Here is a 13464-nt window from a genome sequence, read left to right on the forward strand (position 1 = left end):
GGTGTGTAATCAGTTGCTCCTCACAATCCTAAGTGCAACTCATTGCCCCCCAGGGGTCCTATGCCTGTGCTATAATAAAGGCACCTTCTTGTACCGTAAGATGTCTCAAGAATTCTTTCTCCACGAACCCACATCAGTAACTCCACGTGCACTCCATGACACCACATCAGTAACTGCTAAGAGAGCGGTAATATGGGGTATTTAGGAAACACAGACCAGGGCTACGTTCTGATGGAGTGGGGGAGCGTATTATAGAAGGGCTGAGCCTCAGGTTAAGAGGGAATCCCGTTAGCTCCATGATTGGCTCAGTGATCCCTGCAGCCAGTTACACTGGTTAAGAAGCTGTGAGGGTTGAGCTTAGCCCTCATCATTCTCTTGCTCTCACTGGTTGGGTTCGTGCCTGTCCATCACTGTAGCCACCTGCCTCATGGGGCTCTTCAGCATCTGAGGTACAGATCATGTGAACTGAGATGTGCTGTAAATGTAAATTATATTGCAGATTTCAGAAATTAAGAATGAGTGTAAAAAAATCACATTAATATTTTTATATTACATGTTCAAATGATAACTGTCTTGGATCCATTGAATTAAAGTCTATTATTGAAATTAATTTCATCTCCTCTTACTTTTTTTTTTGTTAGTGTTGCTCCAGAAAACTTAAAATATTTAATTTATGTAGTTTAAGTTTGAACTAGGCTATGCTGGTCTAAGTCATTGGTTCAGCTCCAGTAGGAATTCTAGAATGTTGGAGTTCTGATGTGACCTCTTTAGAAGTGGACCCTTGGCTCTGCCACGGAGTCAGCCTTGCCCCACTCCTCAGTAACTAGGGTAAGCTTACACACGTGTAAGTAAGCTCTCTTAACACCAGGGTTATTTTAACTTTTAAAGTGGGGACAATAATGCTCATGAATTGTGAACATACACAATTGGTTTATATTTCCTATAAACCAAAGCTTATTCCCCATACATAATACATTTAAGCTCTTAAAATGTTTAAACAGCTCTGTCAAGGTGTCATTTAGAAATAATAAACTCTTAATGAACGTTATTAAGACACAAATTTATGGAGTGCTTCCTACTGCCAAGCCCTTGGTATGAATTCCCTACTGTAATTTTTGAGGCTCTAGTTTTATCGCCTTTGGCAAACCAGTTCACCATTCCAGGTCCTCATTTCCTCACCTCTGCACTGGGATGGTTGATCAGTAAATGATTTCTAAGATAAATTCTAGCTTTGACATCCTATGTTTCCTCTGAATTAAAAAAAAAAAATTAGCTCTCATATTTGTAATATTCCAAAGAGCTATTTCCAATGGTTGGTTTCTTTTTGTCATCTCTTGTTCTTGTTTCTCTGGTTGTATTTCTTCTTTCATCTCTCTAGAGATGTATAATGTTGGTTTGTTCTTAAATTTTTCTCCTACTACCTGTCCTTTCCTGTTTCTCTGCAATTCTTGTTCTTTTTCTCTGTAAGTTTGCTTCCTTTTTTTTTTCTTTACTTTTAAAAATTATTTTATGTTAGTCAGCATACAGTACATCATTAGTTTTTGGTGCAGTGTTCCATGATTCACTGTTTGCATATAACCGGGTGCTCTGTGCGATATGTGCCCTCCATAATACCCATCTCTGGGCTGACCCATCCCCCTACCCCCCACCCTTAAAACCCTCTATCTGTTTCCAGAATCTGTAGTCTCTCATGGTTTGTCTCCCCTCTGATTTCTCCCCCTTCATTTTTTCCTTCCTTCTCCTAATGTTTTCCATGCTATTCCTTATGTCCCTCACATAAGTGAAACCATATGATAATTGACTTTCTCTTCTTGACTTCTTTCACTCAGCATAATCTCCTCCAGTCCCATCTACGTTGAGGAAAAAGCTGGCTATTCAACCTTCTCTATCTTTTGTGTTAGAGACTTTCCCCTCCCATGTCTGGCCTTCCTGGCTTGCCCATTGATATTCAGGAATGAGACACTGCATGCTGACTGGAACCTCTGTCTTGATATTCAGGAATGAGACACTGAATGCTGACTGGAACCTCTGGGGGGGAGGGGAGAAGCGGTGGGGGACGGGTGTTGACTGCGTAGTGAGAGATGAGCCTAGTTTGTTGAGGTACCTCAGTGTCAGCATCTAGAGGTCTTTATTTGGAGAGGCTATTTTCTCAGAGAGGAAGTCTCCACATTCCTGCCTGATAGGTATCAGCCTGGCAATTGGAGTTCTGGAGGCTAATTGGGAATCCTTCTTGCCAGGTCTTACCATTTCAGTGTGGTGCCTTGCCTCCAGTTGGAGTTCAGTTGAGTTATTTCCTCTCTTCAGCCTCCCCTACTTCCAGCCGAGTCTCTACAGAACAGCAGCAGTCATGAGAGTATGTGCAATGGCTGTTGTTGATGAAGCACCAATTCCATTAAGCATTGTTCTAAGAGATTAACAAGGAATGTGTCATTTCTTCCTCTCCACTCTTGGGACATGGAGAGTTTAAGTGACTTGGGACATGGAGAGTTTAAGTGACTTGCTCAAGGTCACAGAGTCATGGATCTGGCACTTCCACCCAGAACCCAGGCTCAAAATCACGAGTCACTTGTCCCTCTGCTGTCTACTTCCCAAATTCTACCCTCTCTTGTCCATTGATGGTGCCTCTCCTGTTCTTGTCTTTGGGGATTTACTGCCATTTTAGCAGGATCGCAGAGAAGAGTGGAGATAATGTAAAGGTGTCATTCACCATATATAACCAGAGATGGAAATCCCTTTTTGGATATAGGTGGCCCTCATAACTGGTCACCTGACTGATGAATGGCCAGTGTGAGACTAAGGCCAGTCCCGCTGTCCCAGCTTCTGCTTCTGATCCCAGTTAGACGTTGTAGCCTCAGAAGCCCCAGGGAGCCCTAGTTCATATATTTATTGGCATCATAGTCAAGTTACCTAGAGCTGTTGCCAATAGCATCCACCACCAGGGAAATGACTGGCTAGGTTGTGCGATTCAGAGCATGAGACCATCTGCTAAAGGAGACAGAACTGGAAGTGTTTCACTGCAGGAGTGAGAAAAATCTCACATATATATCAGAGGCCAGAACAATTAACACCAAAAGGTAAATAGTGGATTTTGTTGGGTGAGGTTCCTACAGGTAATTCATGTTTTTTTCTTTCTGCTCACCTGTTTTGCAGATTTTTTTTATACTGCATGTCTTATTTAACAAGAAATGGTTAAGATGTTTAAAAACATTCACCCTTTGATTCAGCATTTCTGCTTCTTGGAAACATCCTAAGGAAATGATGAATGATACTGTATGTTAGGATTTAACCACAGCAATGTTCATTCCAGAGACATTTAGAAAGTTAGAAAACAGAAATGTCTAAAAAAGAGATTAAAGTTGGACTATGTAGTCAGTAAGATATATATTGAGGGGCACCTGGGTAGCCGACCCTTGATCTCTGCTGAGGTCTTGATTGCAGGGTCATGTGTCCAAGCCACACATTGGGCTCCACGCTGGGCATGGAGCCTACTTAAGAAAAAAGAGAATATATTGAAATGATGTACGTGGTACAATTATGTAAAGAAAACATACCTACAAAGTCTGTGCAACAGAATTCCAGTTTTTAATTTTTATTTTATTTCTTTAAAGATTTTCTTTATTTAGGAGAGAGAGAGTGAGAGAGAGCATGAGAGGGGGAGAAGGTCAGAGGGAGAAGCAGACTCCCCGTGGAGCTGGGAGCCGGATAGGGGACTCGATCCTGGGACTCAAGGATCGTGACCTGGGCCGAAGGCAGTCGTTTAACCAACTGAGCCACCCAAGGGCCCGAATTCCAGTTTTTTATTGAAGTATAATTGATATACCCTCATGTATTCATTTCAGGAGTACAACACTGATTCAGCAGTTCTATACTCCGTGCTCACCGTGGTAAGCGTAGTCACCATCTGTCACCATGTGATACCCTTATAATGTTACTGGCTATATTCCCAATGCTGTACTTTTCATCTCCATGAATTATTTTTTTAAAAAGATTTTATTTATTCACTTTGACAGCGGGAGAGAGAGTGAAAGAAAACACAAGCAGGGGGAGCAGCAGAGGGAGAAGCAGGCTCCCCACTGAGCAGGGAGCCCAATGCAGGGCTCGATCCCAGGACCCCAGGATCATGACCTGAACCAAAGGCAGACACTTAATGACTGAGCCACCCAGGCACCCCTGTTCTCTGTATTTAAGAGTCTCTTGGTTGGTTAGTTGGTTTGGTTTGTTTGTTGTTCATTTGTATTGTTTTTTAGATTCTAAATATGAGTGAAATCACTTGGTATTTTTCTTTCTCTGACTTATTTCTCTTAGCACAATACCCTCATGTTTATCTGTGTTGTGGCAAACGACAAAAGCCATTCCATTTTGCAGCTGAGTAATATTCCATCATAGGTATATACCATTTCTTCCTTATCCATTCATCCACTGACATACATGGGTTGCTTCCATATCTTGACTGTCAAAAATAATACCGCAACCTACAGGTGTATATCTTTTCTAATTAGCATTTTTGTTTTCTTTGGGTAAATACTCAGGGGTGAAATCACTGGATCATATGGTATTTCTATTGTTAATTTTTTGAGAAACCTCCATGCTGTTCTCCACGGTGGTGTACCAATTTACATTCCCACCAACAGAGCACAAGTGTTCCTTTTTTCTCCACATCCTCACCAACACTTGTTGTTTCTTATCTTTTTGATTCCAGCCATTCTGACAGGTGTAAGGTGCTATCCCATGGTAGTTTTGATTTGCATTTCTCTGATGATGAGTGACATTGAGCATCTTTTCTTATGTCTGTTGGCCATCTGGATGTCTTCTTTGGAAAACTGTCTATTCAGGTCGTCTGCCTATTGTCCAATAGGATTATTTGCTTTTTTGGTGTTGAGTTATAGAAGTTCTTTATGTATTTTGGATATGAACCTCTTATTGGATATACCATTTGCATAGCTCTTCTCCCACTCAGTGAGTTGCCTTTTGGTTTTGTTGATGGATTCCTTTGTTGTGCAAAAGCTTTTAGTTTTTATTTATTTATTTATTTATTTATTTATTTTTAGATTTTATTTATTTATTCGACATACAGAGATCACAAGTAGGCAAGAGAGGCAGGCAGAGAGAGAGGAAGGGAAGCAGGCTCCCTGTGAAGCAGAGAGCCTGATGTGGGACTCGATCCCAGGACCCCGGGATTATGACCTGAGCTAAAGGCAGAGGCTTTAACCCACTGAGCCACCCAGGCGTCCCATAAGCTTTTTAGTTTGATGTAATTTCAATAGTTTATTTTTCCTTTTGGTCCCCTTGTTTAAGGAGATGTATCTACAATAATATTGCTAAGGCTGATGTCAAAGAAATTACTGCCTCTTTTCTTCTAGGAAGAAAGGTCTTTTTTTTTTTAAGATTTTATTTATTTGATAGAGAAAGGAGGGAGAGAACACAAGCAGGGTAGTATGGCAGGCAGAGGCAAAGGGAGAAGCAGGCTCCCCACTGAGCAGAGACCCCGACATGTGGCTCGATCACAGGACTCCAGGATCATGACCTGATCGGAAGGCAGATGCTTAACTGACTGAGACATCCGGGCGCCTCTCACATTAAGGTCTTTAATGCGTTAGACTTTATTTTTGTGTGTGCTGTGAGACAGTAGTCCAGTTTCATTTTTTTTCATGTGGCTATCCAGTTTTTCCAGCACCATTTATTGAAAAGACTTTTCCCCCATTGTAAATTCTTGCCTCTTTTCTCATAGATTCATTGACTATATAGGTTTTTTCCCCCTGGATTCTGTATTCTGTTTCACTGGTCTGTGTGTCTGCTATTGTGCTGGTTCAGTATTGTTTTGATCACTACAGCTTTGTAGTATATCTTGAAATCTAGAGTTGTGAAACTTTCAGCTTTGTTCTTCTTTCTCAAGATTGCTTTGGCTATTTGGGGTCTTTGGTGATTCCATATGAATTTTAGGACTGTTTGCTTTGGTTCTGTGAAAAATGCTGTTGGTATTTTGATTGGGATTGCATTGAATCTGTAGATTGCTTTGGATGGTATGGACATTCTGACAATATTAACTCTTCCAATCCATTAGCATGGGCTGTCTTTCCATTTGTTTGTATCATCTTCAGTTTCTTTCACCAGGGCTTTATGGTTTTCAGAATACAGGTCTTTTACTTCCTTGGTTAAATTTATTCCTAGATATTTTATTCTTTGGGGTACAATTGTAAATGAAAGTGTTTTCATAAATTCTGCTTCTGCTACTTCATTATTAGTGTATGAAAACACAACCAATTTCTTTGTATTAATTTTAAAGATTTTTTTTATTTATTCATTTGACAGAGAGCGAGAGATCACAAGTAGGCAGAGAGGCAGGCAGGGGGAAGGGAAGCAGGCTCCCCACTGAGTGGAGAGCCCGATGTGGGGCTCGATCCCAGGACCCTGAGATCATGACCTGAGCCAAAAGCAGAGGCTTAGCCCACTGAGCCACCAAGATGCCCCTGTGTATTAATTTTATGTCCTGCAAGTTTACTGAATTCATTTATTCTAATAGTTTTATGATGGAGCCTAGATTTTCTGTGTATAGTATTGTGTCATCTGCAAACAGTGACAGTTCTACTTCTTCTTGCCAATTTGGATGCCTCATTTCTTTTTCTTGTCTGATTGCCGTGGATGAAAGCAGTGAGAGTGAACATCCTTGTCTTGTTCCTGGTCTTAGAGGAAAAGCTGTCGGTTTTCACTATTGAGTATGATGTTAGCTGTGGGTTTGTTATATGTGGCCTTTATTATGTTGAGGTGTGTTCCCTCTAACTTACTTTGTTGAGAGTTTTTATGATGAACAGACGTGAATTTTGTTAGAGTCTTATTCTGCATCTATTGAGATGATCCTAGGATTTTCATCCTTGGTTTTGTTGCTGTGGTGTAGCATGATGATTGATTTGAGATCATTGAACCATCTTTGCATGCCCAGAATAAATTCCACTTGCTCATGATGCAAGATACCCTTTTAATATATTGCTAATTGTGGTTTGCTAATATTTTGCTGAGGATTTTTGCATCTATGTTCATTAGGGATATTGGTTTGTAGTTCTCTTCTTTTTCTTCTTCTTTTTTAGTGTTTTTTTGCTTTGGTATCAGAGTAATGCTGGCTTCACAGAATGTATTTGGAAGCTTTCCTTCCTTCTAGTGTGTGTGTGTGTGTGTGTGTGTGTGTGTGTAATTGTTTGAGGAGAATATACGTTAACTCTCCTTTAAATGTTTAGTAGAATTCATTTGTGGATCCATTTGGTCCTGGATTTTGTTGTTGTTGTTGTTGGGGAATTTTTTATAACCCATTCAGTTTCTTTACTAGTAACCAGTCTGTTCAGATTTTTTGTTTCTTCCTGATTCCGTTTTGGAAGATTATATGCTTCTAGGAATTCATCCATTTCTTCTAGGTTGTCCAATTTGTTGGCATATAATTTTTCAGTGTCATCTCTTAATTCTTTGTATTTCTGCCAGTTTTTACCTCCCCTCTTTCATTTCTGATTTTGTGTCCTCTTCCTTTTTTTTCTTCTTGATGAATATGGCTAAAGGTTTATCAATTTCGTTTATCTTTTCAAAGAGCTGGCTCTTGGTTTCATTGATTGTTTCTTTTGGTTTTGTGTTTGTTTATTTGCTTGTCTCTATTTCAAATGCTTCTGCTCTGAACTTTATTACTTCTTTCCTTCTACTAACCTTGGGTTTTGTTTGTTCTCCCTTTTCTTATTCCTTTAGGTGTGAGGTTAGATTAAGGTTTTTCTTGTTTCTTGAGGCAGGCTTGTATCAGTATAAATTTTCCTCTTAGAACTGCTTTCACTGTGTCCCAAAGATTTTGGACTGTTGTGTTTCCATTTTCATTTTTCACCAGCTATTTTTAAATTTCCTCTTTGATTTCTTCATTGATCATTGGTTGTTTAGTAGCATGTTGTTCAGCCTCCATATATTTGTGCTTGTTTTTTTTCCCTTGTGATTCATTATATTGTGTGAAAAGATGCATAGGATTTTAATCTTCTTGAATTTATTAAGACAGGTTTTGTGGCCCAACATGTGACCTACTCTGGAGAATGTTTCATGTGCACTTGAAAAGAATTGGTATTCTATTTGGTTTAGATGGAATATTCTGTATATATCTCTGTTAAGGCCCTCTGGTCTAATGTGCCCTTCAAAGACATGTTTCTTTATTGATTTTCTGTCTGGATGATATATCCATGGAAGTAAGTGGGTTGTTAAAAATCCCCTACTGTTTTTGTATTACTGTCAGTTTCTCCCTTTATGACTGTTAACATTTCTTTTATGTACTTAGGTTCTCCAATGCTGGGTGCATAGATATTTACAATTGTTATATCTTCTTGTTGAACTGATCTCTTTATCATTATGTAGTAATGCCCTTCTTTGTCTCTCGTTACAGTTACCATTTCAAAGTAACTTTGTCTGATCTGAGTATTGCTACATTGACTCCTACCCCCGACCCACTTCCACTTGCATGCCAAATCTCTTTCCATGCTTTCTCTTGTCTGTATGTATCTTTAGGTCTGAAGTGAATCTCTTACAGGCAACATGTAGATGGGTCTTTTTTTTTTTTTTCATTCAGTCATTTTGATTGGAGCATTTAGTCCTTTGACATTTAAATTATTAATAACTATGTACTTATTGCCATTTTGTTCATTGTGTTGGTTGTTTTTGTAGGTATTTTCTGTTACTTTCTTCTTCTCTTGCTCTCTTATAGTTTGTTGGCTTTTTTTAGTGTTATGCTTGAATTCCTTTTTCTTTTGTGTGTGTGTGTATCCACTACATGGTTTGATTTGTGGTTCTCTTTTCATTCATATCTAATATCTCATGTGTACAGCAATTTTATATTAAGTTGATGATCTCTTAAGTTCAAGCACACTCTAAAAGTATTAAATTTTTATTCTCCCCCTACTTTTTATGTGTATGATATCATTTTCTACATTTCTATTTTGTGTATCCCTTGAGTGAATGTTGTAGAAATAATTGATTTTACTAGTCTTTGTTTTAACCTCCATACTGGCTTTTCAAGTGATTTATCTGGTACCTTTACTATATGCTTGTTTTTACCAGTGAAATATTTCCTTTTAATTTTGTTCTGGTTAGGGCCTTTTTTTTTCCAGTCAAAGAATTCCCTTAAATGTTTCTTATCAGGATGTTTTAGTGATGATGCATTCCTTTAACTTCTGTTTGTCTGGGAAGTTCTTTATCACTCCTGTTCTAAGTGATGACCCGCTGGATAGAGTATTCTTGGTTATAGCCTTTTTCCATTTCAGCACTTTGTAGGCCAGAAGGGATTGGCATGATACATTAAAAGTTTCTGCTGAGGAAAACAAAACAAAACAAAACAAAACAAAACAAAACAAAACAAAAAAACAACTGATAGCTTTATGGGGTTTCTCTTGTATATCTTTTTTTTCCTTTTCTTTTCCTGTTGCTTTTGAAATTCTTTATCATTACTTTTTGCCACTTAAATTATTATGTGTCTTGGTGTGGAACTCCTGGGTTCATCCTGTAAGGGGCTCTCTGCACTTCCTAGACCTGGATGTCTGTTTCCTTCCCCACATTTAGGGAGGTTTTCAGTTATTTCTTTAAGTAAATTTGCTGAAGTTTTTGTTTTTGTTTTTGTTTTTTTGAGAGAGAGAGAGAGAGAGAGAGAGCACAAGCGATGAGGATGGGCAGAGAGAGAAGGAGAGCAGGGAGCCCGACACAGGGCTCAATCCCAGGACTCCAGGATCATGACCCGAGTCAAAGGCAGATGCTTAACCAACTGAGCCACCCAGGAGCCCCTCTTCAAGTAAATTTCCTGCCCCCTTTCTCTCATTTTTCTTCTTCTGGGATCCCTATAATGCAAATGTTATTAGGGTTGATGCCATTGGTGAGTTCCCTTAACCTATTCTCATTTTTTATTCTTTTTATTTTTTTCTGTTTGGCTTAGTTGCTTTCCTTACTGTCTTCTGGATCACTGGTCTGTTCTTCTGCATCTTCTAATCTGCTGCTCTTTCCCTTTAGTATAGTTTCTATTTTGGTTATTGAATTCCTTACCTCTTGTTCTTTTTTATATTTCCCATCTCATTAAGTTCTTTCTTTTTAAGTAAACTCCAGGCCTGCCATGGAGCCCAACTCAGCACCTTGAGATCAAGACCTGAGCTGAGATCAAGAGTCGGATGCTTAACCAACTGAGCCACCCATGTGCCCCTATCCATTCTTTTTTCAAGTCTAGTGAGTATCTTTATGACCATTACTTTTTTTTTTTTTTTTTTGAGAGAGAGAGAGAGAATGAGTGGTGGGGAGGGGTAGTGGGGGAGGGAGGGAGAGAGAGAGAGAGAGAGAGAGAGAGAGAGAACAGATTTCCTGTTCAGCAGGAAGCCCAAAGCAGGGCTCGAGCCCAGGACCAGAGATCATGACCTGAACCAAAGGCAGACGGTTAAATGGCTGAGCCACCCAGGTGCTACATTACTTTGAAAAAAAAATTTTTTTTTTTTAAATCAGGCATAGTATTTCTCTGTTTCATTTTTGCTGTGATTTTTCTATGCTTCCATTTGGGACATATTCCTCTGTGTCTTCACTTTGTCTTAGTCTCTGTGTTTGTTTCTGTGGAATAGAGAGGTCAGCTACGTCCCTGGTCTTGAAAGTACTGGCCTTGTGTCCTGTGGTATCCTGGAATGCAGTGCCCCCTGGGCCCCAGAATCAGCTGCTCCAGGAGTATCCCTGTGGAGCCTGCATGTGCTCTACTGTGTGGCTGAGCTGTGTTTGCCTTCCCCTAGTCAGCAGCAATGACCTGCTATGCGTGCTGTGGGCACACGGCACTGGGTTTGGACCCTGCGCTGTTGAGGGGCCTGATACCAGTTTGGGGCTTGTAGGTGGATGGGATCAGCAGTCAGGTGAGGTGTGTAAATCAGCCTTTCTGCTGTAGCTGTGGGCCCTAGGAAGGGCAGCGCTTTCTCCCTGTGCTCCACAGAGGCTCACACTGATGGGCAGAGCCGGCAGTCAGACCAGATTAATCTTGCTGGTGCAGTTACCAGAGCACTGAGCAGTGGGCTTGCTCCCTGCACAGCCAGCTAAGAGGCTCTGCCTCTGGAACTGGGGCGCACTGGCAGATTGAGTTTTCTCCCTCTCCCCATGGCAGGAGTCGCTTTCGGCAGGCAGGGGAATTGGGGGGGTGGGGCAGGGGAAGCACACGGGGTGCTGGCGAAGTAGGTGGAGCGTTAGTGCTGGTTGCCACCAGTATCTGTCTAGTCTCAGGGAGGGAGAGCCCCCAACAGCCCTGAGCCCTCCTACCTTACCCTCCACCAAGGTGTGAGAAGGGGGTTTCTGGAGGAAATGCAACAGCAAGAGAAGCCGACTCCAGGGTTAGTGCTTAGGCCAGAGTCCCCATGAAGACAGCTGAACAGTTCAGGCAGGAGCTGAAATGCAAGTTCTCGAAAATGTTTCATGGATTTTTTAGGAGTGACTGTACCTACTGTTCTGTCAGCTTCCCCTGGTACTTGCTGGCTTCTGTAATATCCAAATAGAGCAAAGGAAGGACATTCCTGAAGTTGAAAGGCTTCTGTGGCAGGATTTGCAAAGAACAGTAGAAAAAGGCTACACAGCAAAAATTCCTTCTGGTTAGTTATCTTTGGGTGTGTCTTCGGGTATTTTTTGATTTTCTGTATATTCTAATATTCTCAAAATAAATGTATATTGCTTTTGTATTAACAGTCTGAATGTGCTGGGTAGGCACCTGCACGGTTCAGTCAGTTAAGCGTCTGACTTGGTTTCAGCTCAGGCCATGATCAGGGTCATGAGATAGAGACCCCCCCCCATCAAGGTCTGCACTCAGCTCTGAGTCGGCTTGATTTTCTCTCTCCCTCTGACCTCTGACCCTTTCCCCTGCACTCTAAAATTAATATTTAAAAATAAAATTTAAAAATCTGTACAGAAAACAATTTAAAAAATACTATTTTCAGCTTCAAGCTGAAGATGTAAAAGTTGCTTTAGCGGGCACAAGGAAAGCTTTGAACTTGGTACCTACTGGCTGTCTGCAGCAGGTCTTGACTAATCCAGGCATGGTGGCCAAACAAGAAAATCTTCGATTCCTACTCTCCTTAGGAAATTCTTTTCTAGCTGTATTTGACAAGGTCCTAATCAAATGTCCTTTTAACTTGCATTATCAAAACTACTGGTCACATGAAGAGCCACTTTACCTTAGAAACAGGGAGGAAAGCAAAAAGCCTATCTTGAGGGAAACACCATTTCTCAGAGGACTATAAAAATTCAGCTGAAGTAGGAGTCTCTTCAAACACACTCTGGATGTTTGGTTTTCACCTTAAACATAACATGCATTAGTTTTTTAAAAGACCCTTCCCATATCGAATTGCAGGAACTTAGGAGGCATCTTTTAATGTCCACATGAACTTGAAAGCAGCTGTGGCTGCAGCTGCTGATTTCTGTAAGTGTGTGTGTCTTTGACCCTAGCTGTGTTTGAATCACCAAGGAGAGAGCGGACTCTGGGTGAGGGCTCCCCGGCACCGACTCTGAGACCACACAGCAGTGGCATCGTCACTAGGGAGGCAACACAGCACACTCAGGGGCTGGCGCTCTCCTTGTTTGAATTCTGGATAGAGCGGGGACTGGGTTGACGTGATCGTCTGCTGTGTTCTTTGAGGAACAGAGATGCCCAGCTGAGTTTGTTGAGGGGCTCTCGGCTGGAGTGTGCAGATCTACAGTCTGCAGCTGCAGAGACCATGGATGGAAAAGAAGCAGGTTCCTAAGCTTTTGCTGGCTACCACAGGGCTGTTTATGACTCTGACATGTAAGGAAGGCCATCCAAAGGCATTTTGTTGAAAGAAATGTTTATTATTTTTATTGGTCAAACAGTCTCAAACAAATTCAGAACAAGTTTTCACATTTTGAGCCTTTAAATGCAAAGACACTATGTCATGCATGAGAGAAATGCTGACCCAGGGGAGCCCTCCCCTGAAGCAATTAAATACCAGGACGGTCAGGCGGAAGGAGACTTGTGGGACAGAATTCTGCTCAGAAATCCTCTTGAAAAAGGACATGATTTAAAGCTCATCTGAAGATTTTTCACAACATAAATGTGCCTGAACAACTTGTAATCTCAACTTCTTAATTTCAAAACAAAATACCCCAAGTATCAACTATCCCTTTTAAATAAAAAAAATAATCAATTTATACTCTTCTTAAAAGAACTCTAACAATGTAAAATAAGTTCCAATTCCATATATATATATATGTACATTTATAACTTAGGTGCTCTTTTGCTCTGTATACTTTTATTCATGCAACAGTGACAGAGGACTGGATGTGAGGCCCTACAGAGGCCTCTCTGAGAAAGCAGTGTAGCTCCTCACTCTGGCGAAGAACAAGGGGGTGTACATCTTGTCAATCTCAAAAGCAGTAACTGCAGTCTCACCAGTTGATCTGGAAAGAAAGCACAAAATTACCAGTTACAAGGAAATTTCAACT

At 40.7% G+C, this 13464-nt stretch overlaps 1 protein-coding gene across 2 annotated transcripts in view; it reads right to left on the reverse strand.

The window, feature by feature from the left end:
- Positions 1 to 12810: 12810 nt before the first annotated feature.
- The window catches only part of FBXO9 (F-box protein 9), a 35915-nt gene continuing 35261 nt past the window's right edge, over positions 12811 to 13464 (reverse strand). For both annotated transcript variants that reach the window (XM_032864524.1, XM_032864523.1), the window contains one exon: positions 12811 to 13419. In XM_032864524.1, coding sequence (XP_032720415.1) covers positions 13311 to 13419 — 109 coding nt within the window. In that variant the 3' untranslated portion in view covers positions 12811 to 13310. The remainder of the gene's footprint in view (positions 13420 to 13464) is intronic.

The sequence above is a fragment of the Lontra canadensis genome, unplaced genomic scaffold (assembly GCF_010015895.1).
Source record: "Lontra canadensis isolate GAN:19392208 unplaced genomic scaffold, GSC_riverotter_1.0 scaffold27, whole genome shotgun sequence".
In the NCBI taxonomy this organism is placed as follows: Eukaryota; Metazoa; Chordata; class Mammalia; order Carnivora; family Mustelidae; genus Lontra; species Lontra canadensis.